We start from the raw sequence: 19,016 nt of genomic DNA, 5'->3' as shown, positions 1-19,016 counted from the left end.
CTTGTTTTTCTGTGTCTTGTTCTGTTCTTGTATTTTCAGCTCTTTTCTTCTTTATCTCCACATTTGTCCCTTTTTCTGTCTTCAGTCTGACCTTCGTTATCTTTAGGATTGCTGATAGGTAAACTCACATCATGTTGCTGGTCCTGGTGGTTAATTAAGAGTCACAGTGTAATAAAAGTTAATTCTAAAATTAATTTAACTATTAATTTAATCTAGTCATTCAGATACTATTTAGAGTTGTATAGTTATAAAAGAGGGCAGGATCTCTGCGTACTCCTCTGTTATTTTACGTAAAAGGGGGACTGTTAAAAGAAGAAAAAGGCAACACTAACAGAAAGGCAATGTTATCCTTCCTCTAAAAGGGAAGAGGACTGCCAGCGTTGTGAGAGTTTGAGGTGGCAGTTTTGAGTCCCAAGATTCAAAGTCAGAGACCAGGAGGCATGGCAGACTTTGACAGCCTGGTGTCTGTTCAAAAACAAACAAAAGGCGTTATATATACTTTGTAGACCACTTCAGCTTGAATTCTGAGTGGGCGTCTGAGCATCTTTTGTCAAGGTTGTGAAGGTGTGGCTGTATAAAGCCCACTTAGCCCCGAATCTTGTCTCTGAGAGCGGTCACAAGTGGATGCCCAGGAAAGTATGAAAACGGAGCAAGCATTTCCACTCCCCAGATACTCTTCCAGCCTCCGACAATTTGCAGCTCAGAATTCCTCTAAGCCAGAGACTGTGTCAGCAATAATAATTGTCTCTTCCATGAATTTATACAGTCTCCAAGAAAGTGCCCACGTAAGTATAGGTGAGATTTTCCAAAAACTGAAAAACTGCTGACTTTCAACAAGAGATGCCCAGCTTCTTAGCATACTTTGAAATACCATATATTAATAAGTATTACGGTTATCTTTCTCTAGATATTCCAAACAGGCCCCCCATGCAATTGTCCTAAATGCACTCTCTATTATTTTTTCATTTGCTCTAGCAGTAGCAGAACCACTTTTTCTGCTGTGCACGGACTAACTGAAGCTTGAATTGGTACAATAGGTTGGAAAATCCTGATATAATGGCACAGGAGCATTTCACGCAGCACACATACCTTAGATGCACATGTTAAACAGTTAAAAACCTGTGAATTTATTTGCTCCCTCCAAGAGTCATTCACATTGCAAGATACAATTAAACTGCTAAGGTGTGTCTCAGTACTTACTGATGGTTTTGCATGTAGCTGGGGCCAGATCCTGATATTCTTTTTCACACCGGAGCACGTCTCCACAAATGGCCTCACAATTGCCACACGTGCACTTGGGGAGGCAGCAGTTCTCTTGATATTAAATATCATTAGAATCTGGGCCTCAGGATGCAATTTTTTATATGCTGACAGACTTCAGCAGTGCACAGTAGGATGAAGGCCTTAGAGATGTTTAGCACAGTCTGTGAATTCTACCCTTCATGCAGTTGCAAAATAATTGTTCAGATAACTCAGATGCTGCATTAAGTTAATAAGGTAAAATACATCGATAATCCTGTCCTGCATTTTTGTTTGCCCAATGTTATGGTTGAAATGAGGAATCTAAAATCAGTCTCTCATTTTTAGATGAAATAGATTTTTACACAGTTCAAACTCACAAACTACATTAATCTGTTGCCTACTACATACCAATGAGGAGAATCTGGGTATCGTGTCTTAAACTGCTATGCAAATGATGCCATTTGTAAGTATTAACATAATTTAGTGCTTACAGTCATATTCTCATTTCTAATAATTCTACCAGAATGGAGAGTCTTTTCACTGTACTCTTAGCCTGCAGGATAGTCTTTCATCAAGAAGCTGAATTTTTTAATAACCTGCCAGCATACGTTTTGTATGTGGCAGCCTATGCCCATGACACAACGTCTTCATTATCAAAAGAAACAGGTCTACGTACTGTAATAGGACATTAAAGCATGTCTGTGCTCATAAACTAATGCTTTGATGTTTAAATGTATATCATTACAATGGTATTCCTTAACAAAGGATGATTTTAATCCTCTGCTCTCAGTGGTAATACTCAGTGGAGACTGCAATTCATTATATATAAAAAAGGTCTCCTGTTCTACAAAAAAGGGCTAAACTCAGAAGGCAGAAACATCTGAACACACATATTCAAAGAAGACGTTCAACATGGCAGCAAGTTTCACTCTTTGCCAAAGCCCACTTTAATACTAGCCTGGATTTATGGAAGCTTTCCTGCCGACTCTAGGAAATGAGATCAAATATGTTATTCTGTATATATTTTCCAACTTCCAACAAATGTTTAAGGGCTTCTAAAGGGGGGATTCCTGGCTGCATCAAAGCTCAACATAAATGCAGGATAAAAGGGAAACCAGAGAAAGCCAGTTATCACTATGTCCTTTATGCAGAGTCACTTAGCCATGAAAGAATTAGAAAGGTACATAAACAGGAACACTAATACTAACACTGGGTAATACCACTTATAAAGGGAATTTATACTAGCAAAGAACTAGACTTGGTGAATCACGTCTTCTGCCCCACTGACTCAGATGGCAGGAGCAGGATCCGGATCTACTGTTAGCTTTATGTCCCGGAGAGCTCTGTGGCCAGACAACGCTTCCACTGGGGTGGCTCTCCACCTCTCTGCTTTGTACTGCTTGACTTGCACGGAGCGAGGGATTTTTAGCAGATCGGAGAAATTAGCCCTTCAGCTTTATATGATAAGCTCTATTTTATAATGTGGAATTATTTCGTAGTTGTCAAATGCAACAGAACTGTAATTAGCACAATTTGAAATTTTAATACACAATATAATTCAATCAAACAAAAATTTCAAAACAGTTTTGATTGAATTAAAAAAATCAAAAGAGCTATAATGAGTAGTTTATGCAAATTAAACAATTCTTTCTGGATACATTCCTTCTGGCTTTAAAACCATTACATTAGGAATGAATTTGGCACAATATACAGAAATATCAAATGCTTATTGAAATTAACACATTTAAATACCAATGAATATTTAAACTACAAATAGTTCTCTGAATGCCAGAACTAATGAAGTCTAGTTTCATATGGATTCTTCTGCGGTTGAAATGGATCATCTTACAGCCTCACTCAATCATGTGGATTCTTAGGAATCTACTAGTGCGTGAGCTCATGCTACACTGTTTCCCTCAGTTAAGTATTTATAGGATCTCTCTCCTTACCTAAACACCCGCTGTAATGAAACATGCAGGAATCTAAAGATCTCTGAGACCTCAAGTGTTCTGCCTTATACAGCTGAAAAAAGCTAACAGGTTTAGAAGTTATTAAATGAGGAAAAACATACAGAAAAAATAATCTTTAGAAAAGCAGATTTAAAAGTAATCAGTTGGTATGTGGTTTCAAATTGATTAGTATTGTTCAGCTGTGTTAGTCCAACACTCTGTTCCAGTAATTCTAAGCTTCTATGCAGATACAAGGCTCTGCCGCCTGTATACTTTCATTTATACATGCCCTCACTTTGGATAAAAAACACTGTAAAATTTGCACATTATTGCATATGAACGAAGTGTTGTGACACCCAACTTATTCCACAGCTGGATGCCAGGCATTCATTTATATTTTGGAATATTTCACTGGTTTATTTGAATTACTGTTACCTATTGCTTTCTACAAGCTAGTCTGGCCTCTGTAATATCAACTCTTACCAAAGTCTTAAAATGAAAGCTCAGAGGAAAGATTTCTTCTGAGGAAGAACCTCTGTGGACTATTAAGACAACAAGCAAGACACCCTGCTCCTTTGTTACTTACGTGTGCCCACTTCTCACTCCATATCTCAGGGCTGTGCCTCTGACGTTCCTTTTGAACCCAGTGGTAGCATTTCAAATGCGAAATAATGTCACAATAAGCAGTGCCATTTCCTCTGGATTCATCATTCACTTTAAACAACCAACGCCGCACTTCCATATTGTCAATGACGAGCTGGCTGAGAACACTAATCATCTGTGGAGCAACGACACAAAGATATTTTGCACTATGACAATATTAAATTGTTCCTCAATTTAGACTTCCGGTTCTCAAATATTTGGACTTGCCCTTTATTTTCTAACGATGGTTTCTGTTTCTTAGAGGTGCTTGTGTTGTTACAGTTAGCTTGGATACGTAGCAAAAGCAACCCTGAATGTTTTGTGATGAAGAACCTATGGTTTTCATCCTGTACTTGAGTCCACTTGTGCAGACTACCAAACAGCAACACAGCGCCTGTGGCAGTCAACAGAGCTCTATTTTGCAGAGAGAAATTTCCCCCTTCAGGCTTTTTTGTCCAATCAGGATCTTAAGGTTTTGGGTAATTGGTACAGCTCAATAAATGTTTGTGACAAGGAATAACATAGGATGGACTATACTATTTGCAAAATCTGAGAAACAATTGTGCCAGATTCTAACACCAGCCAAAACATCTGTGAAATTTTCCTCCTGGAGAGTACATTATATGATTATAAATGTATGAAGGAGTTACCAGGCGGGCTTTATAAAAATGCTAATTATTTATTTGTGTATGTACACAGATTTAAACGGCTTTAAAATGCCTTTTGCCCAGCTGGTGTACGATGCAATTAGCTTCTTAGAAACTGCAAATGCCTTTGAACCTGGTAAAAGTATTATCAGATCTCGTTGCGTTGGCATAGCCTTCTACATTTTTACATAGTAATTTTGGGAATTTTTCTTTTTTTTTTTTTTTTTATGTTGACCTAAAATACAATTACATGTGTGTTCCAGATACTATTATTTGTGGCTTTTGAGAATCGCATAAATGGTTTTTTCTTGATGACTCCCCTACAGTAACGAAAAGGATCAATGATTTTGTAAGGACTGTACCAATCAAAGAATTACGCGCTATCTTTAAGTGAAAATTGAATTGTGCTTTAACATAGCGTCACCTTGCTTTGATTATTTAACCCAAAACGTCAATATTTCATACAAGCAAACAACAGAAGTAGAACTTCCATAACACTGTAGTATGAATCAAAAGTATTAGATTCACATAAATTATTTAACAATAAATCAAACAGTTGTTTTTCAGATCATTGATTATACATTTATTTCACCTGCTATAGAAGTTGCAATGTATTTGTGTAGCTTAGATTGCTTTCAGTGTTAAAGGTGATTAATAAAAAGCAAAGCAATATGAAAAGCCTCTCGAAGAAGCGGAAGTATCTACAAACCACGGCACTGATTATTTTCCTGTATGAGATGTAGCACCACCATAAAAATACTTTTTAAAAAAACCCCAAAAAACCAGCAGTACAGATCATACTTAGACTTATCATTGCAAATTGCAAAATCAGCTTATAGCATGAAATACTGAGGTACCGCATGCAAAATGAATATAGGTAAACTGAAGACAGTACAGAAAACTCTTGTGCCGTATAATTTTAGCTTAGTAATATCTTTTCTTACTGGCCATGCTAACAAGATCGGTGAATTTAGCAATGATAAGCCAGATAACAAGGTAAAACTTCAGTTACAGATATGCTCAGTGAACCTCAATTTGAATAGGCTGACTTCTTAAGTGGAAGAAATTTTCCCTTCGTCAAATACTTAATTTCCGCAGAAATCCCTGTTTATTTTCAGTCCCTGGTAAAACTCCTATTAGTCTCATTGAGGCCATGGGGCAGCAACGCAAACTGTTTGAAATAACTGGGCCAAACGCCCTTATATATTCTCAAGAAAGACCACAGAGAATACCAGAACAATTGTATTACTTCCTGACCAGGATACGAATAGCATTTAATTGGTCAGATAGAGCCAAAAAAGAACCCAGCCTCATACGTGATTTAATTAAACCCAGTTAGGCTCTAATCAATACAGCCATCGCAATTGTACAAAGTTTGCATCCTATCAAGTGATAACAGGCATCTGCACGTTGACACGTCCCAGACCACATCCTGCTTACCTGTTCATCGTTGTAGATGTCAGATTCTCCAGGGGGGGTTGGCACACAAGCACTGGCAAAAATTCGTTTACTTCCAGACTTGGTGCTATAGAGATGAGCCACTTCTGGCACCGAGCCTAAGATAGGCACATTTAGCATGTCAGCCACTGCTAAATCATCTTTGTGGGGAACCCCTCCAATAATGTAGGCATCTTTGCTTTGGATAAGAATTTTTATTCTTTTGATTGTCTTGGGACTGTACTTCAGCTGAGTGGCTAGGCACATGTGATGCTTCTGTATAAAGATAGCATTATTCTTGTTAAAAGGTGTTCTTTTCTATTCCATGAACCTAATTTATAGTGTTGCACACAATAAATACATTATTAATAGCAGGCTAGGTTATGACCTATCCTGTAGCTTAGCAGTTTAAATTGATAAAAGCTGTTGGGGTGAGGCTCCATAATCGTGCACATCTTTAGTGTGTTGGAAATGGGCTCACTGGGAATAGAACTAATTACTACACATCTGTATTTATTTGATCCATGCGGAATTATCCTTCTGTCAGTCGGCAGAGAGGCTGGTGGCCTTTGGATAATAGTGATTCATCTCAGCAACACTTCTGGCATGGTTTAACTCTAAAGCTCCTAAAAATCAATACAAAAATGAAGAAAAACCCCTATAGCAGGGAATGTATTTCACCATACGGTTCAGCAGTATTTTAAGTGATTCTCTGAGAATAAAACATTTTGATTTACAAAAGCTTTCACTGATCACATTAAATTACTGGGGATATACATTTCCATTACACAGTAGTTCTGATAGCTACTGTAAACACAACGGCAGAGTACTTGATGAGAGGGTAGTATTTTTGTTGTTGTTTAAAGTACAAGGGTTTCAACTTTTGGGGAGGAATTTTTCATTTCTTCCAAAAAAAGAACATCTATTGCTGAACAAGTTGTTCATGACAGACGCTATAACCTCTAAATTTAAATGAAGAGTATTAGTCATGGCAGGTGAAACCTCAAAAATATTTTCTACGACATATCCTATGTGTGGCCTGCAGATAACCCAATTATCTTTCCAAAGGTATAGATAGAGGTGCACTGAGGTTGAGACAGATAGGGATGGACATCATGCAGAAATAGTGCAATAGACATCCACTGCAATAGGTTGCCATAAACAAATCATAATCGTAACAAGAAGAAATCTTCGTCACGTTGAGATTTCATCTAATTTAGCCGTTAGTCAGGAAAGTATTCCTTTTCATGATAGTGTAAATGCTGGATTTGCTGGGGATTTCCAGGACTGGAAAACCCAGAATATTTTCCTTCAAAGTCCTGGATGCTCCTTCACAGGGACTGAAGTATAAATCCTGATTCCACTACTTGGATGGGGACGATGGTGGAAAAGGAGATGGGGGAGCCCCTGGAAGTGGACAAAAGGAATCCCCTTTTGTCAATTCCTCAGTGCTTTCTCATACCAAACACACAGCTCCAAGAAGCGCTCAAGCCTCTCTGTAAAGGGGTCAGACATACTGCAAGGAGAGTGAGGATGTAAGTCAGAGAAATGAGATACTTTTCAAGGTTCTAGTAGGAAAAAGGGGAGTCACGTAAGTATAAGGGCAAAAATAACAACAAACAAGTTTCCTGGAGTCTTTTTCCTTCTGTCAGTTTTAAAACTGAGATTCTCAATGTGCTGATTCATTTGTTTCCTTTCTCTTGAGCAGTGGTGTAAAAGCAGGGAGATGGCCCGTTCTGCTGGTCTCGTGGCAGAGTTCTGCCATGGAGAGAACAGGATCAATTTCCAGCCCCGGTCACTTGCTCCCTGGGGCCACGAGTGCTGATGTAGGGACGAGATTTGCTTTGTGTCTCTCAATAATGGATTTTACAGTTAATTAAGGAGTGCAGGAAACAGGCTGTAAAATCTAGTTCATTCCTGCTTTGAGAGTGGTATAGCTGCCATGATATAGTAGTGCGAGTGAAAGCAGGTAAAAGCAGGAGAATTGAGGAATCCTTAGAATTCCAGCACAACTGCACAGAAGAGTGGTTAGTGGGTTAAGCACAAGGCTGGTTCTTGGTTCTCAAGCCTGTTGATTTTTTTTTTTTTTTAAATTTCTCATGATGAGTAAAGCTGCCACTATGCTCTTTTGGTATGCTGCTGGCTGAGAATCAGGGTGGTGTAACCCTTTGTTGGAAGTGTTTCACAGTGCACCTGGGTGCACTGAGTCACAAGAGGTCATTCTAATAGCTAGCAAATGCCTAAGGACAACGGTATATGGGGACCCCCTTTCTCACAGTCTTTCTCTGTCTCCCCTCTGCAGACACCAAGGAGTGGCACAGGGTGTCTACACCTGGGTGTCTTTTCCACAGATCGTCCTTCCACCCAGTTCCACCAAAATAGCTAGGAAAGTGGCCAAGGGTGATTTGTGCTTTTAGAATTGCTCAACGGAGCCTGCTAAGGTGGCCTTCAAGCCACACTTTCATATATTAGGAATAAATTTAGATATCGTAGGTACAACAAAAGCTTTTTATTAAATAACCCAGAAGAGAGATGCTTAAAAAGATCCTACAAAGCTCTAACCCTTACACAGGCAAAAATGACAGTTAAATCCGTGGGCACTGAAGCCAATGGATGACCAGTATCAGTTATGAGCACAGATTCTTCTCCAGACAAAAGGTGCTTTTCTTGGACACATTAGCCAATAGATGGTAAAGAACATATGCTTAATGAAAACAAGGTAGTTTGAGGATTTTGCATATGACACGCCACTAATACACTTCTCAGGATTCCACAACTGGGTGGAAACCACAGCCAAGAGAGAACCACATAGCCCTTGTAACTAAGGTTATTTCCCTACATCAGAGCATGTAACTTTTCCCAGTAAATCACAGCTGCATAGTAAATTTTCACAAAGCTGTTTGCTCTTCACCTGGAAAAGAAACTTTGTTCGGAATATTTCCATAATATGATGTGGTTTCGAATATATTTTTAGCATCTTTTATGTAGAAGGCTTCTTAAAGCTTCCAATATTTGGTAGTTAGTACTGGAAAAATAACCCAGTATCCAGAGAAAAGACAGCTACAATTGTCAAAGTGCAATTTAAAACGAAAAAAAAATATATCACTGGTATTTATCAAGGATTTACCATGCCAATAATTTTACTTCACAAGGTGAAGGCCCAGCACAGGCAGCGGTGATTCTTGTAGGTTTCCAGTATGCAGATAAAAGGACAATACTAAAGAAAAGCCAGCTCCTAAACCCACAAGTATCATCTTGATGCTTTTCCCCAACTTCAGAGAAAAGAGAACACATTCATATCTACAGAATTCATCAGACAGCTCTGACTCAGGGGTCCCTCCCTATGCAGCAAAAGAGCTAAGCACTTTTCTCACATAGGTGTTTTCAGACTATTTCAAGAGAAAAGGATTCATATGTATACTCAAGTGTTGCCTGAACAGTACGCTACTGTAGAACTATATTTGAAAACCAACACATTTACAAAATATAAAAAGCTTCTTTACTGTCCGAAGCCGTCAGTTTCAATCAGTGTATGGTATAACAAATACTTGTTCAACAAAATAACTAGAAGGGGGTTATTAATATATACATCAAAAACAGGAGCAGGGCTTCAAGCATAGACCCTAGAGATATGAATGTATCACAAAGTTTCATAAAAATCAAATCTCAGCTAAGACACTGTGGACTTGATATTTACAATATAAAATTATTCTCCAACTGTAAAGAGTCTTCACTGCACTGCAGTATTTTCAGAAACACCATAAGTAGCGTACATTAATTAAGGTTTCTTTTTAGACCATGTTTTAGCACATGGATTTAAAACTGACTTGACAGGTTTGGAACTAATATTTCTCTATTACCTGACCTAAGTAGTTTTAAGTTCTGTTCTTTAAGTAGTTCTGCATTCGAGTTAATTGCAAGAAACACTACAAACACATGAACGATTGAATGCTGGGCTACCCGGAGATAAAGTTTGAGTAATAAGAATGGTTTATTGCTATGATTTGCTTAGAGATATAAATCTATCAAGTTCCCAGTCCCAAGCATATAGTAAGACGGGACAGTGGTCTACAAATAGCCAATATAGGACTGTCTCAACTAAGTCTATAAAGCTAAACCGTGATATTTATTTCCAATGCTCTAACTAGTAGTCTAATCAGTAAAGCCCTTAAACTTGCAATAATATTTCACTGATGTGTACCAGAGCGTTACAAGTTATAAAATTTCCAATTTAATTTTACTGCATCCCTCAAGCTGTAGTAATTAGAAGACAAACTCACAGGGAAGCTGTTTATAGCTTCAGGGGTGAGAATTTTGAACCTGTCCTGCAGGTCACCCATGTCCTCAGGGTTCCCAGATCTAACAGCTGCCTGCAGACCCAGGAGTTTATTGTAATACTGCAGTAACTCCTCACTCAGATGAAGGGGGCAGATGTAGATGACGTCCACGTTGGCATCTAAAACAAAGGGGCACAATGTTCATTATTGGGAGAAAGGTAGACTCCATTCAGAGCAGCAATCTGATAATTCCTGATCATTTGCTAATGAACAGCTTCCCTAAAAGAGCACTGGAAATAAAAATTAGATCTGAAATTCCCAAATCTTAGTGGTTTAACTGCTTTTTCTGTGCTTCAGCATTTCTCTGAAGACAGGTCAGCAACCCAAAGAAATAGCTAGTTTTTGGAATTCAATCTGCAGAACATATTGGGGGCAGAATTTTGAAAGCGTTGCGGGGGGATTTATGTGCGCAACTCACAGTAACATCAATGGGAATGACGCGCTGCTTTAAAAATATATCCCATTAACTTCAGTAAATTGTAAAACTGAGCTATTAAGTTTAGAAAGCAATTTCATACGCTGCCTGGATTTTGCATGGCCTGTTCCTATTCTTGTCCTGTCCACATAAAAGCTCACGGTAGGATACCATTAATAACTATTGCTGAGCATGTGAGTGTGCAGATTAGCTAGTTAAATACCACAGTGTGAAAATCTGGTTTTCTGCATGTAAAACAACTTGGGCTGAAAGACAGTGTACACAGAAATACTTAGAGGTGAGGAATTGAAAGTCTTTAATATATGCTGGTTTGGAAAAATTTAACTACTCTGCTCTTCTAAAATATTAATGTTAATAGATGAGCTAATGAATTAATGGGCCTTGCAACATCAATAGAATACCCTGCCAAGAAGAACTCCTAGATTTGGATCCAACTCCTGCTGAAATCAGTTGGAAGTCTTTCATTGTCTTTATTGGGCACAGGAACAAGAGCCCTGAAAGTGCCAGAGACAACTGCTATTACACGTGAATGAGTCAGAAGCAAAGCAAGTATTGGACTAAGGAAACCCTGAGCCTAACGTTATAAAGGAATAAGATATCCCACTCATTCACTTCGTTTTGCCGTACTGCTACAGGCAAACAACCCACATTAAAAATGTAAGGCCAGAATCTCAACTGAAGCATTTTAGTAGTACAGCATCCAACAATCAGCCCTGTATCTGAAGCCCCAACAGAGCCTTTATATCATACAGTTCATTACCATATGAGTTTTTAAAATAATTAAAAGAACAGTTCATTAGAACTGTTAGTCAATACTTTATTTTAGGCATTTACTCAAACCTGCACAATGAGCCTGGAAATTTACCAGCTAGGGTACAAAAAGACTACTCGCCCATGTCGGCTGTAACGCTGAATGGACTGCACTGTCAAAAATTGACAAGCTCAAGTGAATTTGTTGAATAAAATGCTGCAACACATTTTACTACTCTTAGCGCTGCCCTATAAAGAGATATACAAGTCTGCTTTGGACACAGTGGGGCTCCAGGGACAGATTGGGTCATAGCAGGTCACAACAAGCAAGGAAATCCTCTGGTATTCTAAAGAAAAAGGAAACCAATACGGTAAATATCAATGCTCTTCTGCCAGGCACAGGTAAAGCATCTGACCTAGTTAATAATTTAGTTAGTATTTAACTAGTTTGTATCTTACTCATGGTCTATTTCAGATTTTACAGCAGAACCGATTTTCATGTTCATAGATTTTAAAGTGAGAAAGAATGCCTGTTTAATGTGTTGACTTTGTCCCTTTAAGTTTCTAACCATCATTTTAGAGACAAAAAAATCTGTGTTAAAAAAATGAAAAAATAAAACTGTGCTCTGGAAAAACAATATTAGTGCCTAGATAATATATAAAGGCAATTACATTATTATTTTAGGCAACTGTAAATTTCTACATCTAATATATTTTTGTTACAAACTTACTAAATGGCATTTATAAAATAATAATGATACTGAAATATACATGAATCATGTAAAGTATGTCATTCCAGGGAGCCAATGAAGTTGGGCATTGACAAATAATATTCTTCATTGCTTTGCTTAAAAGAGGACTGCCATTCTAGGAAAAACTTTTAAATGTATGCCTTTTGCCTCATTTTCTAATTCTAGAAAAATTGGCTTAAATAAGGGCTTGCTCTTTTCTAGCACATCTTTCTCTCCGTATGAGCCTGAATGAACGCTAGCAGAATTAGCTACCTAATTTTGTAGAACACTAAACACTTTTGATCATTTGTGGTGCTCAGCATGCCACAGGATGAGGCTGCTTTACCTTATCACGGAGTCAGAAAGAATCAGCATGTCCTTCTTATGAATAACGTGGACAGGAGCAAATGCTATAGCAGATAAATTACTTCTGAGCTTACATGTTCTCTAATTTAACATTAATACAAAAAGAAAGTCCTCATCGGTCATTCTCACAACTATGGGCAAATAACGACTAAAAATAGGCAGCCAACAGCTCATTACATACCCAGTATGTCACACAGCCTTCCCATCTGCATATTCTGTTGGAGAGCAAGGTCAGGAATATGCTCACGGATGCATTGGGAATATCCTGGAAAATAAGTAAAGGCCCCCCCAAACTGTATTCAGAAACCCCCTGGAACATATTTGAAAGAAATCAGACTTTTGGATTAAAAAAAGCTGTAATAAAAGTATTTCCAATCCTAAACGTGGTATAGCACTAATTACATCCCCTTTATGAATTTACTTTTATTAGTGAATCTATGTAACATCATGTTTTTATGTCACGAGAATTTAAATACAGACCTAAATGTCACAGACCTATACAGCTTTATAATCTAAACATGTAGACTATTTCGTCTGAGTCTTCTATGTTGCTGGATTCTTTTAAACACTGAAAAAAAAATGACACCATCATTAAGCAAGAATCCTGGTACATTTTGTCCTTCACACAGATAAAAGGCAACAAAATCACTTCATTAAGGAGATGTCTCAGTGATACCTGATCACTTTGTTGCAGAGGATGAATGAGTGGCAGCCTGTCTGAGCTTGGATTATCTCTTTGGAGGTCAGACTTCCAACTGATGGCACACTCGCATTCATAAAGACTGCAGTAAATGACATGACCGCTGTCACTATAATCTCTAATCCTGTAATTTTTAAATTCAGCTAATGCTAAATTAATAGCGTGTATATACGAACACAGACAACCAGACAATGCGAGTTGCTAGTTGCAATAGCTGTGATTGAATCAATAAGGAAGTTGAGCCTAATGTTCAGTGTTTGGCATAATACCTTGACTGATCCACTAACAAGATCCTTACAACATTTCCATATATTTGCACACGACCAATCATCTGAAACTTATGAAAAATTTAGTTTGACTAAAATCTGCTCAGTATTTCAGTGCTTTCATTTTGGAAGACAGTAATAGTGGATCTTCCCAGGCAAATTACAAGGACAATTATTATAATTAATCAGCGTTCTAAGGTGCTGTGCAATGACACTTTGCACACAGGAGAGCAGAACGTAACAAAATACAGAGAAATGGAACTCACCAGTTTCATTTTTAGTAATTTCTTGTAAAACTTACATATTGTAGTTAGCACAATGGTGCCAGGCACCTGCAGAACTACATCAATGTAAAAGATACCCATTTTTTTGCCACTCTAATATTAAGCTACAGTAATTTGAAAAAGTTTGCTCTGATTACTCAAACTTAAACCAATTTTAAGCCACTAACAATGCTGCCTAGCAATTTCAAAACATTTAAAGTTCAAACGCAGAAAGTAGCCGATTTTCCTACACTAAACTGTCTTCTTGAAAACACATTTGTTTCTAAGAACTAAATCTGGGCAAGAAAATAACATGCAAATATCACTTGGAAAATCAGCAATTATTTGAAAGGAATAATAGTTAAAGTAGCAATCAAACAAAAGTTAAAACTTGCACATTGCTATGGTTCTGCAGATACATTATAGCATTATACCAACTACCACATGTACTTTTCTTAGATATGTTAATAAAACATATTAATTCACAATATGTTAGCTTCCATTGACATGACCCCATTAGATTTAATGAGAGGAATATTCACTCTTTGTGAATCATTCACCTTCCAACGGACATTACGAACCACATTAATCCTCACATCTGATACATTCTGAACGCTCTCTACTTACATGGCTGGTCATCTGACAATGCTTATTAAAGGTGGAGGCTTAATATGCCTTTCCTTGCAGTTTAAACAAAATTCAACCCAAATGAATTACATTTACTGTGATCATAGCCTACACGTTCCAGTACAACTATAACCTGTGCCATCATTTCTGTTTTGTTACGTACAGCTGGTTTATGTATCACTAACATTTTGCGCTACAGCATTTGGTCTCAAATGCATGAAACATTTCAGATAAATTTGCATTTGCCAGAAGCCAAAACTCCTATTTTGATTCAAAGAACCCCTACTTTCATTGATCTATACCTGCAATCTGGGTAAGTTAAACTCCAAATGGTGTCTGAAAATAATGGTGTTGACAAAAGCCGGTGGTGGCAGAGCACTTGAGGACGTGGCTGTTCATTTGCACAAGGCATCAGTGCATCGTGGCACACCGCTGATGGAGCTGGTTGGCGGGAGGGTCGGCCTCACAAAGCGAGAACTAAGAATTTTGGTTTCTCAGTTCAGTGGCACTGAAAGGACACTGAGGGCCTTCCTCCTTTTTACGGTAGTGTACGTGCAATGACTTCAGTGGAATGCTCCCAATTCACACAGGGGGAAGTGTAAGGAGAGTTACAGAAGTACTAAAATAAGGGGTATATGAATTAATGGTAAAGGGCCTACTTCCACCTCCCCTTTCAACCTCAGCCATGACCTAATGTCCCTTAACTGCCATTTTCTTAATAGATTTTGCTCATCTCAAAGTGTCTTCTCTCAACAAAGAATCCCCAACGCTTTTCAAACCCGCCTTTGAAAAAAGCAGCAGCAGTACAGAGCGGGAGGGGGTGACAGTTTAAGTAACCATGGGTCGATGTCTGAAGGGGAAGGAGGAAAACGAGCTATCTAGGATTCAGCCACCTTGTGCTTCCCAGTGCTTGGGACAGGTCTAACAAATAACACCTAACTTTTCTCACCGTTCTTGGCGCACCTACTGTTCAACTGAAACTGCGTTTAGAAAGGATTCATGTATCACACAAGAGGAAGCTTTGATAAACATACAGTAGGTTATATAAGGCAACAAATTTTATTTATTGTAAATGTAACTATTCGGGTAGAAAGATCGATCAATCATTTAAAAATAGTTGAATGAAAAGAGAAACAGTATTTGAATCCCAAATATTGCAGAAGTGTATTCATCCATTAGAGCGTGGGAGTAAATCTGATTAGAAAGTTCAAATTCATTTTTCCTTACACTAGCTGAGAAAAACGCTAAACAATCTTTAAACAATGGAATCTACTTTCTCTTTTTAGCTATACTAGAAAACCAAAGTTTTAGTTTTGGTGAAATAAATGGAAACATTTGTTCCTCACAGCAGTATAATTCAAGCCCTTCACTATCCCTTTTCCTGGATTATTTCCAGAAACTTGACGTGAGCCTGAAACTGTTGTGAAAATGAAGACTGCTGAGAAGTTCACAGTTATGACTATCTCCATTTATTGGAATTCCGCTTGCATGGGAACAAAAAATCAGACTCTGACTTGCCCTAAATGCTGAAGTCAAGGAAATGTGAGTAGAGAATTTCAGGCCCTATTTTTGATTTACAAAACTGAAGAGAGAAACCACTAACAGCATATCGTCAAACTTCTGTCTCTTGGTGTTTATCTGCTCTGTCCCAGTTCTTGTAATTTAGACACATTTTTATGATTATCCAGACTCAGGCCTTGAAAAAAATCCTGCTGAAATCAGCCGTTATTTTGCATATTCAGTCCTCTTAGATTGAAATAAATGTTGCTTGTTTAAATTGTCTAGCTTCCTAGAAGTCTACTCAAACAGACTTCTTATCTGTAACATTCCATAAGGCAAAAGAAAAGAAGGCAAAATATTTCAGGGTATATAGCCATTCTTTTTCAAAACAAATATTACAAGACATGGCAGATCACGAGCATAATTGGAAAATACCTGAGAACAAACTACACAGTGGTACTAGCTGGAAGTGTTGCAAATGTTTTTTAAAATGACAAATGTGTAGAAGCAAAATAATGAAACATTTAAAATTATTTCTATTCTTACATTTAGAAGGTTTTTAGTTTACAGACTTCATGTTTTCATCTTTTAAATTTTAAGCTATTCTTAAAATCATATAAAACCAAATTTGGTCAATTTCTTAGTCATTTTATGTTGAAGTTTCTCAAAACCAGTTCAATCTTAACATTTCAAAAGAAAAAAAATGCCATGTATTTACATTACATTTCAATAAGCTAAATGCTTACCACGATTTAATTCATGTAAAATCTCTATGGAACTCTACTAGAACTCTCAATATAGTCAATGCGTTTAATAAAAATAAGCATGAGTAACTTTTTCAAACAGCACTTTTAAATCCCTCCTTTGGAGGGCATAATGTATTTTTTTCCATGCCCTACTTAAATAGGTTTCCTAATTTTCTAAGAAAACATCTGCACTCAAATTATCTTTACTACTTACTTTCTTCCTCATTAGGGGAAAATTTCCACTTGAATACTGCAGCCTCCTACACATACATATACAAATTCCTGTTTTATACAGTGTAAATACATGTTACAGAATCAGGGCCTGGGCTCCAGGTGAAGTAATACATGAAGTGGACTTTCCCTAGAGTTTTAGAATTTACTTAAGAGGTTGAAATAATTTAAAAACTTTTATAAATTCCACTGCATGTTACAAATCCATCAGAGGAACAGGGACACAATGATTAATTTTTTTATGTTACCCTGCTTTGATTATACTGAGATTTTTTTTAATACAACTTTGAAAGCATCTGTTGTGCAACAGCTCTGCTGATTTTTGAATTCACACAACTAATTAGTAATTGCTTTTTCCTGTACAAACACCCTCCTTCACATTTTTACCCAGTTTAGAACACTGGAATGTATAAATTATTTTTAAACGATCCTGCTTTAAAATAGGATTCAGTCACATGATTTAACCTAGCATATTCACATGAGACTTTAAGACAGAGGTGTAATTAAAAACAGTTGTTCCTCAAACGTATATTTATGTTAAACATAGTCAGCAGAATCCTGAAATAAAAGGCTATCTAGGCTCCAAAATTGAGAGCTTAAAACTTATTTACAGTCTTCATTAATTCAGGTCTTAACCAATTGACTTTACAAAATCCTGACTCTCTCAGGTCAATTAATTTGCTATGTAAGTGCAAAATATAAATCAAGTTACAAGCATTTTGACAGGATTTCATGTTTTAAGTGATTATCGGTGCATTTTAGAAATTCCCAAGAAATCATATTCTGTAATTTCTAAACACCTACACTTTGCCATTGCATTGCAGAAAACAGCTTTTAAGCTCCCCAATTCATAAATGTAATTAAATAATTACATTAGTGCTAATTAACATGAAACTGCAGATTATTTAAGCGCAAAAAACACTATTCAACTTCTTAATTATTCTTGTTCACACAGCATTTCCTTTTGCTCAGGCGCCCTAGGTGCAAATAAAGCATCCCATCTGCTCGTAATTAGAACTAAATAATTTCAGAGAATGTAGCTTATCATTTTGACTGCACATTTGATTAAAAACAGTGTACAAGCAATATCCTGGCTTATTGCTGTAACAGCAACAACACACACAGGCCCATGTTTTCCTATCATTAAAGACGACTGAAAACATTATCTGTTATTTCAGGGGGAAAAATACAACTTTTTAGTTCATTTCATACAGATGAAAGCAAATTACAGCAAATCACCTCTCCACTGAATAGCGGCCCCCACATAATGACTTTATTTGCTTAATCCCCAAATTAAACGCCGTTTCGAGCGAAGGCCCTGTGTTATTACTCTCATCATGTCGAGAACATTTTCCTGCCGAGACCAATTTGAATAAAACAAGGGGCCTTCCTTGAACTCAATCAAGGAGTCATAATGTGGTGGGTAATAGAGGTTGCTGATAGATTTGCAGGAAAAAGTGTTATACCTAATGATGGGATATGGATAATAGTCCTCCTGGAGGTCCTGATGCGATTCCAGTTGGCTGCCAGATGCTAAAAATCAAGAAGAGCATTGATCAGTGACAGGAAGCTGTAGTGGATTCATCTAGTCAAACTTCAGCTGTTTTTCCACTGTACAGTTAAGCCAGGCATAAATTATATTAATTGATTTAATTACATACTTAAAACATCTTCCCCAATTAATTTAATTAGGTGGCTACATGAAGCTACTGGCAGGGGAAGATTAGAGGCTGCTCACTTAATTAACAGAATATGAATGAAAAAAAAAAGAAAGCAAACATAAATGAAATTGTGAGCACTAATTAAGAGGCTGTCTGCAAACTTAAATACTTTCTGACAAAGTGGTGACAGGAATGTAGACAAGAGAGGGATTTTTTTTCAGCAAATTAAGTGCCACAAGGTATATATAACGAACTAAGGTAATGCAGTTAAAACATTGATTTTCTGACAGAACTACTGAAGTCAAAGTGAAGGGACATTTTCAATAGAAACACTGCAACAGATTTTGCAGCCACAAAGGCTGAATTGCTGATGAAGGATGAAATATGATACTCGGACAAGTGTATGGTTAAAGGGAAAAAAAATGGAAACAGCTTATTGCAATCACTGAAGCAAGAGATGTTTAGAAAAGAAGTGCTGCCGTAAC

General features: G+C 37.3%; 1 protein-coding gene across 1 annotated transcript in view; it reads right to left on the bottom strand.

Moving 5' to 3' along the window:
- IQCH (IQ motif containing H) overlaps window positions 1-19,016 on the bottom strand; it is a 71,160-nt gene that overhangs the window by 31,098 nt on the left and 21,046 nt on the right. Inside the window, 5 exon segments of the mRNA XM_059824141.1 lie at window positions 3,778-3,969; window positions 5,921-6,193; window positions 10,198-10,373; window positions 12,719-12,802; window positions 18,337-18,403. Of these exon segments, the coding sequence (XP_059680124.1) occupies window positions 3,778-3,969; window positions 5,921-6,193; window positions 10,198-10,373; window positions 12,719-12,802; window positions 18,337-18,403 (792 nt within the window).

The sequence above is a fragment of the Gavia stellata genome, chromosome 13 (genome assembly GCF_030936135.1).
Source record: "Gavia stellata isolate bGavSte3 chromosome 13, bGavSte3.hap2, whole genome shotgun sequence".
Lineage (NCBI taxonomy): Eukaryota > Metazoa > Chordata > Aves > Gaviiformes > Gaviidae > Gavia > Gavia stellata.
Note: the sequence above shows the minus strand (reverse complement) of the source record. Positions and strands in the feature narration are given on the sequence as shown.